This window comes from Haliotis rufescens, unplaced genomic scaffold, assembly GCF_023055435.1.
Source record: "Haliotis rufescens isolate VD_foot unplaced genomic scaffold, xgHalRufe1.0.p SCAF_8, whole genome shotgun sequence".
NCBI lineage: Eukaryota > Metazoa > Mollusca > Gastropoda > Lepetellida > Haliotidae > Haliotis > Haliotis rufescens.
The window spans coordinates 37,801,195-37,820,652 of NW_025964372.1; the positions used below are offsets into that span (position 1 = coordinate 37,801,195).

A 19,458-nucleotide genomic window follows, 5' to 3' on the forward strand; every position below is an offset into this window, starting at 1 on the left:
ACACAGTCATCACTATCTGTACAAGGGCCACGTTGTGTTTCATATAGTCATCACTATCTGTACAAGGGCCACGTTGTGCTTCATATAGTCATCGATATCTGCACAAGGGCCACGTTGTGCTTTCATATAGTCATCACTATCTGTACAAGGGCCACGTTGTGCTTCATATAGTCATCACTATCTGTACAAGGGCCACGTTGTGCTTCATATAGTCATCACTATCTGTACAAGGGCCACGTTGTGCTTCATATAGTCATCACTATCTGTACAAAGGCCACGTTGTGCTTCATATAGTCATCACTATCTGTACAAGGGCCACGTTGTGCTTCATATAGTCATCGATATCTGCACAAAGGCCACGTTGTGCTTTCATATAGTCATCACTATCTGTACAAAGGCCACGTTGTGCTTCATATAGTCATCACTATCTGTACAAGGGCCACGTTGTGCTTCATATAGTCATCACTATCTGTACAAAGGCCACGTTGTGCTTCATATAGTCATCACTATCTGTACAAGGGCCACGTTGTGGTTCATATAGTCATCGATATCTGCACAAAGGCCACGTTGTGCTTTCATATAGTCATCATTATCCGTACAAGGGCCACATTGTGTTTCACACAGTCATCGCTATCTGTACAAGGGCCACGTTGTGCTTCATATAGTCATCACTATCTGTACAAGGGCCATGTTGTGCTTCATATAGTCATCACTATCTGTACAAGGGCCACGTTGTGCTTCATATAGTCATCGATATCTGCACAAGGGCCACGTTGTGCTTTCATATAGTCATCATTATCCGTACAAGGGCCACGTTGTGTTTCACACAGTCATCGCTATCTGTACAAGGGCCACGTTGTGCTTCATATAGTCATCACTATCTGTACAAGGGCCATGTTGTGCTTCATATAGTCATCACTATCTGTACAAGGGCCACGTTGTGCTTCATATAGTCATCACTATCTGTACAAGGGTCACGTTGTGCTTCATATAGTTATCGCTATCTGTACAAGGGCCACGTTGTGCTTCATATAGTCATCCCTATCTGTACAAGGGCCACGTTGTGCTTCATATAGTTATCGCTATCTGTACAAGGGCCACGTTGTGCTTCATATAGTTATCGTTATCTGCACAGGGGCCTGCACCATGAGCCAGGTTAGGCTAAATATGCTCATCCTGTCATGATCAAGGTCTACACAAAACAATGTTTCACCGCCTCCGTGGTCTAATGGTAGAGCTACGCCCGGAGAGCGGAATGTCGGGGGTTCGATGCGTCATACCAAACGAAGTTATAAAATAGAACTTGTTGTTACCCTGTCTGGCGCTCGGTATGAAGGAGCTAAACAAGGACTGTCAATATAATGTGTTTGAGTAGGGTATTCATGTTAAACTGCGACATAGCATCTCAGTGCATGATATTAAAATATTTACCACCGCGGTGATGCGGCCGTCAAATCGGCTGTTTCAACCAGACGGGGTTTATTGTGATTTGATACGTCTGATTGACCAATCAAAATTGAGTATTTTCCAAATTTATGGCTGAATCATCAATATCTTCAGAAAGACCATGATATGCAACACATGATCACAGCATCATGTAGAGCTTCATACCATCATCAAGTCAGCACATAGAAACATCAAGCTTCATGTAGCCGATAATTAAGAAACTAACAACGAGTGGGTTGTCATTTTTCATCTTTCAATAATATTGTAGGATAAACAACGACCACGAGTCTCTTATATCTTATATGTGATGTCAGAAGTATGTACCGCCTCTTTAAGGATGTTAATAAAATGTACAAGCTTTAAACATATTTACCCGTATTTAAATAATGATGACTCCCTGAATACAACCCGACCTCGGCAGTGTCGAACAAGTCCCTTTTATGAACAGGAGCTTAAATTGGGTGTTTGTAGGATATTCTGAAAATTTTCACATTGATTATCTGTACACAATCGGCCATAGCGTTTATTTGCTTTGCCCAGATACATCTATGCGGAACAACTTTCATATAAAGATAACGTCGTCCAATTTACGACGTCATCAAGTTGCAAGCGCATATTCGAATCTTGAGAAATGACGTCATGACAGAACAATGTTTTGTCGTGAAATAAACAACGCTTCGTTCTCCATTTTTCTTTGCGATTTATCGCGTAGTTATGTAATAAAGCCGGATAAAGGTAAATGTAATGCTAAAAATAGAAATAAAGATCTGCGCCAGGTGATACTTAATACAATCATTAAAATCTGTGCAACTGCTATGAACTTCTGCGTAAGTATTGTATTCAATTTCCTGAAACCACGGTAAAATGTCCTATGCCACGCAGTGCAATCCAGCTAGATCCCACCTCCATCAACGAAACCGTAAATCAAAAATAAAAACGCATTTCATGATCCATGGTATTTTTATTGCGACTACAGTACAATATCGAGTATCAACTGATCCGTTGCTGCTAAAAGTATATGTTGGTTTAATATTGTATTATTATTAATATTTTATAAGAAGAAAAAGTTTATGTTTCGTTATGTTCAACGTTAGAACTTAATCAATGGCGTCTTGTACATAAATAAGAAGCGCCAACGCCAGGGAAAAATCAAGTATCTGCCGGAACAGATTCCCTTGGGCGTAAAAGTACAAATAGTGGTGACAATTATATGAATTGATCACTGACAACGAGTGATGACACCAGGTGTTCGCGAAAGGTAAACATGTCCTGCACGGCGTGGATCGTAGAGATATTGATGTTTCCTATGGTGTTGGTCACGATATGGCTGAAATACTGCCGATGTGACGTTAAATCTTAACTCACTCACTATGGTGTTGCCTAATTTCTTTACCTAAGTAACACAACGTTAACATTATCAAATGATATAAATCAAATGATAAAACAATATTATTATTATTTAGAACATGTTACAAACACCTGAATATGAACATTAATGTAAACATACTCCAACAGGTCATGGTTGGAATCTCGTGTATGCCTTGTTAGTGAACCCTATATTACCTTAGGCGTACAAATGGCGTCTAGACGTTTTAAGCTCGATGTCGGATGCTAATGTACAGAGAAACCCCGTTATTGTGCACGTTGAAGTTATCAGTTAAATCATCTCCCACTACAAATCAACGAGTCTTAGGTTTATAGTTGTTCCCCTTTACACAACTGTCAAAGTTTCAGAGGTTTCAGAAAGTGTGGTTTTCGGAGTAACCCGGTTTCACTGTATATTATGTGTGATGAACACTTCATACATTGAATTCTGCTCTATACAGGTTTCGAAGTATTCTGTGTGTTAGCAGTATTATTTACCTACAAGAATATAATAAGTTTGTTGATGTGAAGACAGCAATGTTGCTGGTTATGTACGAACAGGCGGGGCTGCCGCCGTGGTTGTTGTAGTTGGAGGGGACGTCGTGAAGTCTACTACTATCCTGTCCTCCGTTGTCGTCGTTTCCTCGGAACGCTTCACACGTTTAAGGACTTGACTCAGGACGTCCCGACGTTTACGGTTGAGTACACAGGAGATGGCCCCATTGTTGACTTGAATACTTGTACACGAGGCATCAACAGGCGTGCAGGCGCTTCCGCTGAAAGTACATTCAAACGTCAAAGCCAGAGAAAAACCAGTCTCGATTATCTGCCGAAGCGGATTCCATTGACCGAAAAAGGGAAAATGGTGATTAAAATTATATGAATGGATAACTGAAAATAGTGATGACACCAGGCGTTCGCGAAAAGGGTAAACATGTCCTGCATTGCCGATGGCGTCCCCATCGAAATAAATTGCATAAAAAATAGGTGTTTGTTTGTTATATTATATTACTGAACCAACAGTGAGTAAGTCGGGTTAACGCCACACTGACCAATATTTTAAGATATCACAACATGTTATAATCAGCATACGTTAAGTCGGTATCTTTCGTCCAAGTTCAAAATGTGTTCTATAATCTGTTGTCCATATGTTGGCAATAGCAAGATCACTTGATGCATTCATGTATGTGGTCAGGTTGTCACTGACTATTTGCGTGGTCAGTCCGTTCATGACATGCATGGCACACTGACAGTCTGTGTGGTCACTTAGTTCATGACACACATGCATGGCACACTGCTGTCTGTGTGGTCAGTTAATTCATGCCACGCATGACACACTGACTGTCTGTATGGTCAGTTAGTTCATGACACGCATGGCACACAGACTATCTGTGTGGCCAGTTAATTCATGATATGCATGACACACTGACTGTCTGTGTGGTCAGTTAATTCATGTTATGCATGGCACACTGACTGTCTGTGTGGCCAGTTAATTCATGATATGCATGACACACTGACTGTCTGTGTGGTCAGTTAATTCATGTTATGCATGGCACACTGACTGTCTGTGTGGCCAGTTAATTCATGTTATGCATGGCACATTGACTGTCTGTGTGGCCAGTTAATTCATGTTATGCAACCCTAGTGAGACTATTATACATTAACATAGACCTGCAATAGCTGTTTGATCGTTTAATACAAGTGTGTCCTGCGAAGTTCATGTTTGACTGGTCGGTGATAGTCTGTGAAGTGATGTATGTGAAGTGATGTATGTGAGGAGATGTATGTGAAGTGATGAATGTGAAGTGATGTTTGTGAAGTGATATATTTGAAGTGATGTATGTGAAGTGATTTATGTGAAGTGATGTATTTGAAGTGATGTATGTGAAGTGATGTATGTGAGGAGATGTATGTGAAGTGATGCATGTGAAGTGATGTATGTGAAGTGATATATTTGAAGTGATGTATGTGAAGTGATGTAGTGAAGTGATGTATGTGAAGTGATGTATGTGAAGTGATATATTTGAAGTGATGTATGTGAAGTGATGTATGTGAAGTGATGTATTTGAAGTGATGTATGTGAAGTGATGTACGTGAGAAGGTTTATGTGTGGTGATGTATTTGAAGTGATGTATGTGAAGTGATGTACGTGAGAAGATTTATGTGTAGTGATGTTTGTGAAGTGATGTATGTGAAGTGATGTATGTGAAGTGATGTATGTGAAGTGGTGTACGTGAGTAGATGTATGTGAAGTGATGTATGTGAAGTGATGTATTTAAAGTGATGTATGTGAAGTGATGTATGTGAGGAGATGTATGTAAAGTGATGTATGTGAAGTGATGTATGTGAAGTGATGTATGTGAGGAGATGTATGTGAAGTGATGTATGTGAAGTGATGTTTGTGAAGTGATGTATTTGAAGTGATGTATTTGAAGTGATGTATGTGAAGTGATGTATGTGAAGTGATGTATTTGAAGTGATGTATGTGAAGTGATGTATGTGAGGAGATGTATGTGACGTGATGTATGTGAAGTGATGTATGTGAAGTGATGTATTTGAAGTGATGTATGTGAAGTGATGTATGTGAGGAGATGTATGTGAAGTGATGTATGTGAAGTGATGTATGTGAAGTGATGTATTTGAAGTGATGTATGTGAAGTGATGTACGTGAGGAGATGTATGTGAAATGATGTATTTGAAGTGATGTATGTGAAGTGATGTATGTGATGTGATGTATGTGAAGTGATGTATTTGAAGTAATGAATGTGAGGTGATGTATGTGAAGTGATGTATGTGAAGTGATGTATGTGAAGTGATGTATGTGAAGTGATGTACGTGAAGTGATGTACGTGAGGAGATATATGTGAAGTGATGTATGTGAAGTGATGTATGTGAAGTGGTGTACGTGAGGAGATGTATGTGAGGAGATGTATGTGAAGTGATGTATGTGAAGTGATGTGTGTGAAGTGATGTATGTGAAGTGATGTATGTGAGGAGATGTATGTGAAGTGATGTATGTGAAGTGATGTATGTGAAGTGATGTATGTGAAGTGATGAATGTGAGGAGATGTATGTGAAGTGATGTATGTGAATCTCAAGCTTAATGTTCACACACACAAACCTCGTGTTATATTCTTAATGTTACGTCATGAATATCCAGAAAGGATAACGTTCAGTAGTTACTGAATTGAACTTTTTAATGATAGTTAAGTACGTACAGGCAACATTCCAAGCTTTGGCCTTTGCATTTACAGGTGACGCTGCAGCTTGTCACCTCAGCATTGTTCGTGATTGTTTGCTGGCTCAGGCTGCAACTTCCCCCAGTTCCTGAAAATGACAAATGAATGACCAAACTACGAAATTGATATTGTTCAGTTTACGTTAACGCCAACCCAACCGATACATTCATTTTATATTCCCGTCTGCGTCCCTCTTCATAAACTGCAGTGCAAATATGTCAAAAGGAGAACCTGCTATTTTTACGTCCCGTCAGAATACGAATCCGTTTAGACCTTCGAGGTTTCTCTGTATTGTATCAACTGAAATTATCTTGAAGCATTTTGTAACGCTGTCAAAAAGTACGTAGACTTAAGCAGTTTGAAATGTGGTTTAATATTGCTGGTGGGATTTAGTTCGTACAGTTATTTCCTTTGCTGGCGAGGACTATTATGCTCATCGATCACTTCAAAATCCCTAATAAAATGTTGAACACGTCGATACATCTATTTCTAGTTTGTAAACTAAATGTTATTGAGTTCACACAATATATCCGCTCACGATGATGACGTCATGAACTCAACCCGTGGGTTATTGGTATATGTGATACCAACTGGATGGGGTTTCAGATGAGGGAGTGTACTTTCGCCGAAAAGTTAACATGTTTGCTTAGCTTAAATTAAGTCTTTCTATTTAATATTGATTTGCTTAAAAGAGTTTCTTGAATTTACTTTTATGATTAGCCACGTAAACTATCAAATCATTGCAACATTTCAAGTGAGCTCTATCATGTTTAATACAGTTGTAACATTTTAGAACAATTTTACTATTATTAATAAACAATAAGTAAAATTGAATTTACTTAGTTGTAACTATGATATGCTTGTAATGATCTTTAAGGGATAATTGCTCGGAAAGGCAAACTCAAAACATGGATATTGGCCAAGACGTTTAACTTATGTTTCAGTTATATTGATGATTTGATATCCTTCATTAATGGTCAAATAGCTAATTTCCTTCCATGATTTAACCCCCTGAACTAGAAATAAAAGAGATAAGTGAAACCACCTCATCAGTTTCATAAACAAACTACAGTAAACTACGGTTATAACGAACACGCTTATAACGAACTGACGGATATAACGAACTCATTTTTTTGGTCCCGACTATTTGCTGTAGTTATGCTGTATATATGCTTATAGCGAACTACGGTTATAACGAACTAAAAGTAGTAGTCCCTCTGTGTTCGTTATAACCGTACTTTACTGTATCCACAACACTGTATGACAAGAGGGGGACTTGAACCTTTCCTTCATGTTGACTAATATTCCAGGAGCTATAGCTTTTGATGTTTACTTTTCACAACCCAGCTGTTCTGAGAATGCTCGTTCAACGAAAATTCAAAAAGCGTCCTTTGATCCTTGCCCATCAGGATCAGAGCATTCAAGACCTTGGTGTTTTGTTGTCTTATTAGTTTTGTTGTCCTTCCATGTACATATATATGCTCTCTGTCTCATAGCATCCATTCACCTGATGAAGTGGTAAGCATATACTCCGAAACGTCGTGTTTCGTCATAATAAAGAAGTTGACATCCATAAATTCTCTTCCTTATGTTTTTCTCTTCTAAATGCCATTCAAAGACTTGACCAATAATCCATTCCGCGTGTACTTGACAAAACACAACCAGCCAGGTTGCACATTGTAGCTTGCGGATTTCTAACTCAACCTTGTGTTGCCGTTCGTACGGGCGAGATATTGCCGCGAATACTTGATTCTTAAATATCAAGATTATTGCATATGAAAAAAAATTTTTTAAAAAGAAAGAAAATTTCATTAATGTCCCACCTGATATATTTATTGCTGTTGACACGGTGCAATCCCCGCTGATCCCTGTGATAAACAGGAGCACTGTGAGCGTCACAATAACGGTTTCCATGGCGATTCTGAAAATACACAGTGAGTATCATTGTACGCTGCTTTTGGCAATATTCCAGTAAGTTTCACCAAGAATTATGACAAAAAAGGCATAAAACCCAGATCGTCATCATGGCTTGTGTACCCTTTACCACTTGGCCAAACACACATTGTGATGGGATAAAGAGGGATGCTTTTGGGTGTGAGGTCAGCGTTGAGTGAGCGTGAGGTCAGTATGAGGCCAGTATTAGGTCAGCGAGCGGTCGGCCTTGGGTCAATGTAGGATCAGTGTGAGGTCAGTATGGGATCAGTGTGGGATCAATGCGGGGTTCAGAGAAGTGTTTTGGATTGCCGTACCCAGCAATTTCTTGTGTACCCTTTACCACTAGGCCAAACACACAATGTGTTGTTTTGGGGTGTAAAGTCAGCGTTGGGTGAGCTTGAGGCAAATGTGAGGTCAGTTTGGGATCAGTGTGGAGTCAGTGTTAAGGCAGTGTGGGGGTCAATGTGAGGTCAGTATGAGGTCTGTGTTGGATCAGTGTGAGGTCAGTATGGGATCAGTGTGGGGTCAGCGTAGGATCAATGAGGGGTCAGTGTGAGGTCAGTATGAGGTCTGTGTAGGATCAATGTGAGGTCAGTGTGAGATCAATGAGGGGTCGGTTCAGAGAAGTGTTTTTCGTTGCCCTACCCATCAATTTCATTACTATAGTATTCATAAACACCATTCTGATATGATTACTAAAATTATTAAGAAATGGATACTTCAACTGCATTATTATCATTAATATTGTACGACTGAGATACAATTAATTGCACCATGTTGCATTTATTTATCATGTGCCATCTGAATGAACTAGTACTACACGTGCAATTGCCACCTCCCAATTTTCTAGTTCTATCAATAGAGTGATTATGTGTGAGTGAATGAGTGAGTATGGTTTTACGCCGCCGTTTTACGCCACCATCCCTTATAAAGGTATGAAACATAGGAAACATTGATTGAGGCAAAATTAAGCAACCCACAAAATCAGAGATTTGAATATGCCATGTGCCATATTTTAGCGGTATCATATTTTAATTGACTTTCCCTTAAGGCTTGAGATGTTATGATTCCTGTCCTTGTTTATAATACACGTTTATGATATGTGTGCTTCGTACTGAATTTTAGTTAATAAACCCTCAGAATATTGAAACCAAGAACATATATATAACCTACAAGTGTGAGTATCACAATATATTACGATATTTAATGACTAAACTATTACGGTAGTTTCACAAATGGCACACTGTGAAGGGAAAGCTTTTTACTGGATTATATGGTTAAATCAATCGTGTATTCAAACTAACACAAGTGGGCAATTTCTATGAAGACAGAACGTCTAAAGCAATTTGGGGTACTAACTCAAGGCATAATACTTGTACAGGTATCGATGTTTCCGCACAATAGGATCAATGCTACAAGTTCATATTGATATCTAGGTTTGTTGTCTAATTATTCTACACAGCGATACAGCAAGTTTCAAGTCAGAGGTTGTCGATGTACCAAGTGCACGGTGTCAATAACCAAGCGAAAGTACACACAGAGTAGAAATGGGAGATATACAGCGTATGTTTTAGAGAAAACATTTATCTTTTCGGCTGAAATAGTAGGAAATATTTTCAAGTCTTTGAAAGGCATTTAGAAGTGATACACATAAGGAAGAGAATTTATAAATGACATCTTCATTATTATGAGCAACACAACGTATGTTTTCTCCTTCATCAGGTGATGAACGTTGTGTTCCTCATAAGAAAGAAGTTGACATCCATATACAGTAAACTACGGTTATAACGAACACGCTTATAACGAACTTACGGATATAACGAACTTACTTTTTGGGTCCCGACTATTTGCTGTAGTTATGCTGTATATATGCTTATAACGAACTACGGTAATAACGAACTAAAATTAGTAGTCCCTTTGAGTTCGTTATAACCGTACTTTACTGTATTCTCTTTCTTAGGAAATATATTTACAGCATATTTAAACCGTTTTGCTCAATGCCATGTGAATATCTTACACTCAAATGCTTACAGCTTTTATTGAATTGATATAACCATTTTGCGTACAGCATATATTGTTTGAGTACGTCATTACAGTCATATGTAAGCAAAATGGTGATATCAATTCAATATATGATGTAAGCAAAATGAGTGTGGGAAATAAACATAGTATTGGAAAAGACAGTTTAAAATATGCTCAAATATTTTTCCTGTTATTTTAGTCGAAAGGCTAAATGTGTTTGATCATCACTGACCAGATATTGTAAGTTGTACACTTGTCTTTTTGACTTTCTTATCGCCAATGATGTGGGAAATAATCTCAAATGTGAACTTTGCTAGGGGATGAGAATAAATATATATAACACTATAAACGACTATCTGCAACTACTATTGTTCCATAAAAAGGTAAATTTTCGAGTTATTGTCATTATGAAACAAAGGGACATTCCGTGTCGAAATATCGGTTTGGAGTGAACGGTATGAGAAAGTAGCACATTTATTGTCGTTCGAAACGTAATTTCATCGTTTGACATTCAATGTAATATATCCTTGCAACAAGATGAGACAAACGCTGTTCTTCGGAACTATAACTAAAAAATAATTCTGATTGATGAAGACATTGGTTGAAATTGTCAACTATGTCGTTCTAGAAAGAAACCATGTTTTACACTATGCACTTTTTCTCCGTCTATTGAAAATAAGGTCATTTGGAAATATGTTTTTGCATCATACTGACCATTATGGTAAACACAATTGTGTCCTTTTCTTAGCTTATGTGATTAAACATTGTCAAGACCCGGGTTCGATTCCCAACATTGAAATAGTTTGTGAAACTAAGTCATGTTGTCACTCGCACCCACCTAGTCAGATACTCACGGCAGTTATATTTTTGAACAATAAAATAGAACCTAATAATTCCTGTGTCGTTTATTTTGACTGTCTGGGTTTAGTTGCGACCTGTGTACAATTTTAGCAGTGGGAATACAATTTAACACAAGTGACACAACTGATTTACGTAAATTAATCATACTACGACAGCAGAATGAGTGAACAGCAGGATGGGTGAACAACAGAATGAATGGACAGCAGGATGAGTGAACAGCAGGATGAGTGAACAGCAGGATGAGTGAACAGCAGAATGAGTGAACAGCAGGATGAGTGAACAGCAGGATGAGTGAACAGCAGGATGAGTGAACAGCAAAATGAGTGAACAGCAGGATGGGTGAACAGCAGGATGAGTGAACCACAGAATGAGTGAACAGCAGGATGAGTGAACAGCAGGATGGGTGAACAGCAGAATGTGTGAACAGCAGAATGAGTGAACAGCAGAATGAGTGAACAACAGAATAAGTAAAAAGCAAAATAAAGGACAAATTGAGTTGTGTTTAATGCCGATGCAAACAGTATCTCTGTTATATTATGCCATCAGGTTAATCTAAGAGGAAAGCCATTATGGACGCAAGTCATAGAAACGGCCCATGTTGTGGAGCGAACGCATTAAGGATCATAATCTGCTAAATATAGAATTCGAATCCACGACCAGTGGATCCTGGAACGACCAAGGGACTCAACTCTGCAACATTAACATTATTACAGTTATATCGCGGCGTGTCAGCTTAATGTGGGAGGAAAGCCCGAAGTGATGCAGGTCTCAGACGTTTACCACTTCGGTGAAACCCACGAGCAAGGGTATGGTGCTGACAACCTTAGAAACATAATCGGGGCGAACCGGGATTCGAACTCACAATCATAGGTTTCTGGCGTGTCCAAGGGACGCGACTCTGCACAGCGAATCGCGGCGCCTTAGACGACTTGGCCACCCGTGCCCCGCCGTCATGACGAGTTGTGATGATAATGTATTGGGAAAACACCAGTTCACACTTACCTTTACCTGTGGCTGTGATGACTGTAACGCCAGCGTGACAATGTTTAAATACTCCCGTACTTCTACCAGCTGCTCCCAGTCTAACCCACTCAGCACACGTCAACACCCACAATAATCAAGTCCCTTTGTAGTGTTCCAATATTATGATTGATATTTGAAGAGGTTGTAGTGGCTTTGCTTATTGAGATTTACCTATACAGCATCAGCTCTAATGTTTGCTTTGAACACAATACAGGTATTTGTTAGAACATAAAAGCTATAGGTTAGGTCTGCATTTGTGACTTTGAACTACCTGAAGGAGATGTTGAGTTACAGATATATTGCTGAATCTTAATACATTTCCCCAGTTCAATATACATTGATCTCGGAAATAGGTAAGGCAACACGTCTATATGTCACCACGTGGTCGATACGCAATTAGGACCTCGTCAATATTTTCCAATGGTGTAGGCAACAGAAAAAAAATGTTGTTCAATATCCTGACTGTTGGCAAAGGAGGCTTGCCATTGGTAGGCGAGTAGAAATCTATGAACTATATCCTGGGGATATGTTGGCAAACGGTTGGAGGGTTGTGAAACCATCCATAATGCAAACAATGCAGGCAGAACAATATGCAACTCTAACCACAAACCAGCACAGGCAATGCAACACCCTCTAACTACAACAAACCATTCCTAGAGTTTTGATTATGTGAACAAGTGAATCTCCTTTAAGTTTTTTTCCCATGTAAATAAATTAATTATCTGATGCTGTTGAATCCTCTTTTCTCACATGGTATACAACTTTACCCTGACTTAGTCCAAATGTATCTCCTATTCTTATAGGATACCCATCTCTGACACTGTATATGATTTACAGAGACGTATTAAAACACCGGAAGAGTTTTGTATTATTATTTCACTTTATTGCGACTTCTAAAAATGGCGTCTTTAATATCTAAATACGAAAAGTTGTATTTCAGAGGTTCGAAAATTGGAAATGTTCAATGTTACAAATATCCCTTTTCGAAGACACTGACACGGTCGAATCATATTGTAAATGCTTTAATTCAAGACAGAAAAGTAGTCTATTGTGTAGTTTTGAGTCAATGTATGCAACAAAACCTATCCAATTACATATTGTAACGGTAGTCAGTCAGATATGGTAATAAGCTTAAGATATTTTTAAAGCGCTTTATTGTTTCTTCTCATTAGTGGTGAGTATTGTTTTTAGCTCCCTTGGGGTATGGAGCGAGTACCATGCTTTCCGGTGAGAAAGGCCTTTGTTTATCTGCATTCCGTCGAGATGTTTACGGATTTCAGGGAATTGGACAACTGTGAGTTCTCTATATTAGAAATTCTGTAAAATAAACATCATGAATACTCAGTTTCTCCGTTCAGAGTTTTCGAAAACATTATACATATGCTTTTTACAACTTTGATGTAAAAGTCAGCCAAATTCTCCTCTGAAGTGTGAGGTGTTGATATGTATAATACCATGGACAATGTCCATGTTTCTGCGTACAAATGCTTGTTACGCCTCAGATTTATAGCTGCCTTCTATTTATACATACAAACGTGTTTTAGTGTATTGGTGAGGTATTTTACGAAAATAGATCTGTGTAAAAGTGTTATAATGTGACGTTCCATGCAGCAGAAAATGGTAACACTAATTGGGCGTCCAAAATATTCTCTTTTCGGTTGTATTTCCCATATATGGGAGCAACGCTGTGTACCTTTCTGGGGCGGTCGGGTGGTTAAAGCGTTCACTCGTCACTCCGAAGACCCGGGTTCGATTCCCGACATGGGTAAAATGTGTGAAGCCCATTTGTGGTGTCCCTCGCCGTGATATTGCTGGAATATTGCTGCAATATTGCCAAAAGCGGCGTAAAACTATACTCACTCACTCACTTCAACTTTTCGTCTCAGAATTTGTATTTACCCTTTATAAACTGCTCGGCATGGTACCTTAGAATTATAACTGTTTTACAATGTAGTGTAGCTCTGGTTCGTTTCAGATGGGGTTCAAACCAATTAAAAAAGAAACAGGAAGATATATTTGACCAACAATAAAGCTGCGATAGTGTGAATTATGTAACTGTAACACGGTTGAAGATGATTTTCACTTTGTTTTGAAACTGCCTATAATTGCCTATAAAGTCATTAGGACAAAATATATTTGTCAAAGATGTTATTTTGACCCATCTCGTAAATGTATTGACCTGACGTCTTTCTTTGTAGTATATACAATTACAGTAAACTACGGTTATAACGAACTGAAAGGGACCACTAAGTTTAGTTCGTTATAACCGTAGTTCGTTATATGCATATACACAGCATATATACAGCTAATGGCCTGGAATAAAAATAACTTCGTTATATCCGTCAGTTCGTTATAAGCATGTTCGTTATGAACGTAGTTTACTGTAGTAATCTTGCAATGTACGTATATCTTGTCATTATGATATATAACTATTTTGCTAAATCCTCATAAAGTCATGTACTGTCTTATAAAAGTTATCTCGAATACAGAAGGAAAAAAGACGACCAATCTACCTGCATGTGCTACTCAAACTACAAACTAGCACAATGCAACACACCACAACTAAAATCAAACCATCCCTGGAGGACAAAGATATCTCCACTAACTTCTAAACTAAAATCAATACATGCGAACTTCTAATTATTGTCTGAAACTAATGCTGGAGGCAGAATGATATTTCTCCTCACTTAACTTATTAACTAAACCAACATATGTGATCTTCTTCTTCTTCTTCTTCTTCTTCTTCTTCTTCTTCTTCTTATGATGATGATGATGAATGCCATCTGTTATTCAAACTATTGCCAAAGGCAGAATAATCTCTCTGATAAATTAAATATTCATTAACGTGAAATAATTATGCTATTCTTCTAGATCTCAAACTACCAATAAAGATCGCGTGGTATCTATAATAAACTTATAAGTACTGATATCAAAATGTATGATATTTTTCAAACTATTGCCAACGCCAGAATGATCTATCTAGTATATTAACATAGTAGTCTATATTTCTCTGATTGAACACAATCAGTCATCATCCAACCAAGGAGGTTGTAATCGTCTAGTTTGCTTAGATGCTGTATCCAAAGCTCCTCCATTTAGAGCACTGTGAATACTAATTTCAGATCGTTTGTCAACGGCTTTGTTGATGTTTTCATCTAATGTCACTGAGAATTGTTCATACATAATCTGACTTGTAGTATTTCGAAGACATTGTAAATATGACCCAAAGTAGACATATAGAATATATCTAGGAACAATCTCCACTATACCATCTGTGGTTTCTGGTGATTCCATTACTTGATTGTATGTTACATGTTTTGTTGTAAACTAGACGGGCATATGATCTGAATCTGTACGCTGGATAACTTACATATCAATGACATTATTGGAAAATATCACTGGAAACTATGAAATAATCTACAGTACTGCATCCTGTATGTGACACAAAAGTGAAGTAGTTCGGGATATCCAATGGGGCTCTGCCATTTACAATATGTCTGCCGATTAATTTACACAAGTCCAGTTAAGCTCCTCCATGGTGATTTGTTTTGTAGTCACGAACACTTCTTATAACTAAAAAATAATGCATAATCATTTGGTAAATACTTCACATCATCATCAAGGATAAAATCTCGGTCACACCAAGATCACCACATAAGATGAAAACGTCTTGTGGTATGACGCGGTCGGGGATCAAACCCAGGACCTTCCGCTCTCCGGGCGGACGCTCTACCACGAAGACACTACGCCACGGAGGCGGTCTTCCGCCGAAACAGACTCCATCTGGCTCCAAGGGCAAAACAGCAGTGAAAATCAAATCAATGGACCACTCAGTATCAGTGATGCCACCGTGTGTTCGAAAAAGAAGTCTGCAGAATATATTTGTTATCAGATGAGTGGTATCTTTGTAGTTCTCGCTCATTGAATGTGGCTGGCTTGCACTTGTGTTTACAGAGTTACCATTGCCCGGTGATGTGATAATAGACTGGATGTCATAATCTCCATGTGCAATGTTTGATGAGTCGCCGGTCGGGGGTAGGGTTGGGGGGGGGGGGGGGGAGTATGGTTTTAGGCCGCTTTTAGCAATATTCCAGCTATATCACGGCGGTGGACACCAGAAATTGGCTTCACATATTGTACCCATGTCGGGAATCAAACCCGGGTCTTCGGCGTGACGAGCGGACGCTTTAACCACAAGGCTATCCGACCGCCCCCAAACAAAAAAAGGTGATTACGTCATATGTGCCTAATTCCGAGGTCACCGACTGCCTCTTTATAAATATAAACACACATCTGCCATATTTTATCGTATTCTTCGTCATCGAAATCCATTGTCTGATTGATTTTGGATAATTTAGATAGTTAGTATAATACGGAAACAGTGGGCGAAGATGTTCAATATTAAAACCTTCGCCTCTGACGCCATGCCCTGCGGGCGTGTAACAGAAGCCTTATGTCGGTCACAGTGACTGCGTATGCTTCAGTGCATGTTAAATACGTCAGACTGGAACGGATGGACTATTGCTCGATTTAAAGGGAAGGCTGACCCTTGGGAAGTTGAACTTCACTCATGTCATATGTGGACAGTTGTTAGTAGGGTGTAGGGTGAAGGCTGAGGGTGGGGTGGTTGACTTGTGGTGTGGTGTGGAGCGCAGTATTGAACTGGGCGGAGAGGTTCAGTGTGGGTCGATGTGGGGAAGTTTGGGTGATATTGTGGTACTGGGGTGGGGAAGAGGTGGATACGTTCAGTGTGGGGTGGGGTGAAGTGTTCCGTGCAGGGTGGAATGGAGAGGTTCAGTGTTGGGTGGGGTGAAGAGGATCAGTGTGGGTTGTGTGGAGTGGTTCAGTGTTGGGTGGTGGAGAGATTCAGTGTTTAGTGGGGTGCAGAGGTTCAGTGTGGGGTTGGGGTAGAGAGGTTCAGTGTGGGGTGGGGTGGAGAGGTTCAGTGTTGGGTTGTGTGGAGTGATTCAGTGTTTAGTGGGGTGCAGTGGCTAGTGTGGGGTTGGGGTAGAGAGGTTCAGTGTGGGGTGGGTGGAGAGGTTCAGTGTTTAGTGGGATGCAGTGGTTCAGTGTGGGGTTGGGGTAGAGAGGTTCAGTGTGGGGTTGGGGTAGAGAGGTATAGTGTGGGGTTGGGGTAGAGAGGTTCAGTGTGGGGTTGGGGTAGAGAGGTTCAGTGTGGGGTTGGGGTAGAGAGGTTCAGTGTGGGGTTGGGGTAGAGAGGTTCAGTGTGGGGTTTGGGTAGAGAGGTTCAGTGTGGGGTGGGGTGGAGAGGTTCAGTGTTTAGTGGGATGCAGTGGTTCAGTGTGGGGTTGGGGTAGAGAGGTTTAGTGTGGGGTTGGGGTAGAGAGGTTCAGTGTGGGGTTTGGGTAGAGAGGTTAAGTGTGGGGTGGGGTGGAGAGGTTCAGTGTTTAGTGGGGTGCAGTGGTTCAGTGTGGGGTTGGGGTAGAGAGGTTCAGTGTGGGGTGGGTGGAGAGGTTCAGTGTTTAGTGGGATGCAGTGGTTCAGTGTGCGGTTGGGGTAGAGAGGTTTAGTGTGGGGTTGGGGTAGAGGGGTTCAGTGTGGGGTTGGAGTAGAGAGGTTCAGTTTGGGGTTGGAGTAGAGAGGTTCAGTGTGGGGTTGGGGTAGAGAGGTTCAGTGTGGGGTGGATTGAGAGGTTCAGTGTGGGGTGGGTGGAGAGATTCAGTGTGGGGTTGGGTGCAGAGGTTTAGTGTGGGGTTGGGGTAGAGGACTTCAGTGTGGGTTTGGGGTAGTGGGGTTCAGTGTTGGGTGGCGGAGAGGTTCAGTTTTTAGTTGGGTGCAGAGTTTTAGTGTGGGGTGGGGTGGAGAGGTTCAGTGTGGGGTGGGTGGAGAGGTTCAGTGTTTAGTTGGGTGCAGTGGTTCAGTGTGGGGTTTGGTGGAGAGGTTTAGTGTGGGGTGGGTGGAGAGGTTCAGTGTGGGGTGGTGGAGAGGTTCAGTGTTTAGTGGGGTGCGGAGGTTCAGTGTGGGGTGGGTGGAGAGGTTCAGTGTTTAGTAGGGGGGAGAGGTTCCACGTGGGGTTGGATGCAGAGGTTCAGTGTGAAGTGTGGTTGAGAGGTTCAGTTAAGGGTGGAGTGGCTCTGTCCGTCATTGATCGGGATATTCTCTTTGGGGTGGGTGGGAGGTTTACTGTGGGGTTGGTTGAGAGGCCCAGTGTATGATGGGGTGATGAGGTTCAGTGTGGGTCTGGGGTGAGAAACCCCAGTGTAGGATAGTGTGAATATTGGGTTAGCATTGTTAGGTAAATGTTTAAGGATACACATTGCAAACAAACTTGTGAATGGTCTGGCTCGTACACATGCTTTGTGATAAATAAATGACGATAACATATATTCATTATGTTTATAACATTTCTCAGTCGTGGTGACTTTATAATTCTACATGCACACCTGGTTATTGCATCGAAAATATTATCTTATTCTTCATTGGGCGCATTGAGAAGGCAGTGCAAGTTGGTGCCATCGTATGTAAAGGGATATTTTACGAACGCTTCCCTCGCAGTTGTTGGAACTTCTGCAATGAACTTCGACCGTCAAAATGAAACTATACATGCTATCAACACTGGCTTGACACGATATGCTTCGTCCGGTTGTCAGCAAGCTTTTTATAACCAACATAAGAAGTTGAAACCTAACATTTAATACAATAGCCAGCCATACTCAATATAACTTACCCACCCTTATGTACAGTTCAGAAAAAAATGTGTGGATTCTGTCTATGTACAACATTGAACCCTAGGCCTATATCGGGAAAATCCGGCATTGTGTGTTCAAAAATATAAATATTTCATTCATGAACTGTTAAAAGTAAAGACGGAAATGGAAATTAATTCATGTTTGTTTTGTTAATTTTCAGCGTTTAAAGTTTTCTTCACTAATCATGAAAATAACAAATTAACACAGTTATTACTATCTGTTTTAAATATTTAAAAAGATAGACAGCAAAAAAGACTCAAAACACACAAAAATATAACTATACGTAAATAAACAAAAGAACATAATAAACGTCACCTCGTTTATTTTCAAAGCCACAAAATAGCAAAGCTGTATTTTTTAACGGTGATTGTTGTATTTTAAAACACTGTTATTTGCATGTTTGCATAAACACTGACAGATCCAGGGAAAGAAATTCATTTTATCGACTTGTTTTGCGAAGAAGGTTAACTGTCCAATATTCGATCGCCAATAAAAATGAGCCGCCACTTTCAAAATGTTAGAATAAGCAACTATCCAGTCAATATCGGGTGTGTCCCCTCCCAGCTTCGATGCAGACTCTGACACGGCGCGCGAGCAGAGAAAGCCAGTCGTCTAATGGCGTGCACAGGGATCAGACGCCATTCTGCCTGCAATGCCTGTGCTTACTCTTGTCTCTGGACTTGGCTGACGTTGCCTAATCACTCGTCCCAGCTGGTCCCACAGATGTTCTATTGGAGACATGTCAGGAGATCTTGTCCGCCAAGGGAGAAAGTTCGCGTTCTTGGCGTTGAAAAATGCTCTGGTAATGCGGGCTGTATGAGGCATGGCGTTATCTTGCTGGAAACATGTTAGCGGGT

General features: G+C 40.2%; 1 protein-coding gene across 1 annotated transcript; it reads right to left on the bottom strand.

Annotated features, from left to right (window-relative positions):
* Window positions 1–2,387: 2,387 nt before the first annotated feature.
* LOC124138374 lies at window positions 2,388–12,020 on the bottom strand. The gene is made up of 4 exons (XM_046504982.2): window positions 11,871–12,020; window positions 7,874–7,971; window positions 6,030–6,138; window positions 2,388–3,587 (listed from the first exon to the last, which is right to left on the bottom strand). Exons 2-4 carry the CDS (start codon window positions 7,962–7,964, stop codon window positions 3,359–3,361), a joined length of 429 nt encoding a protein of 142 aa, XP_046360938.1. The 5' UTR covers window positions 7,965–7,971; window positions 11,871–12,020; the 3' UTR covers window positions 2,388–3,358.
* Between the last annotated feature and the right edge of the window lie 7,438 nt (window positions 12,021–19,458).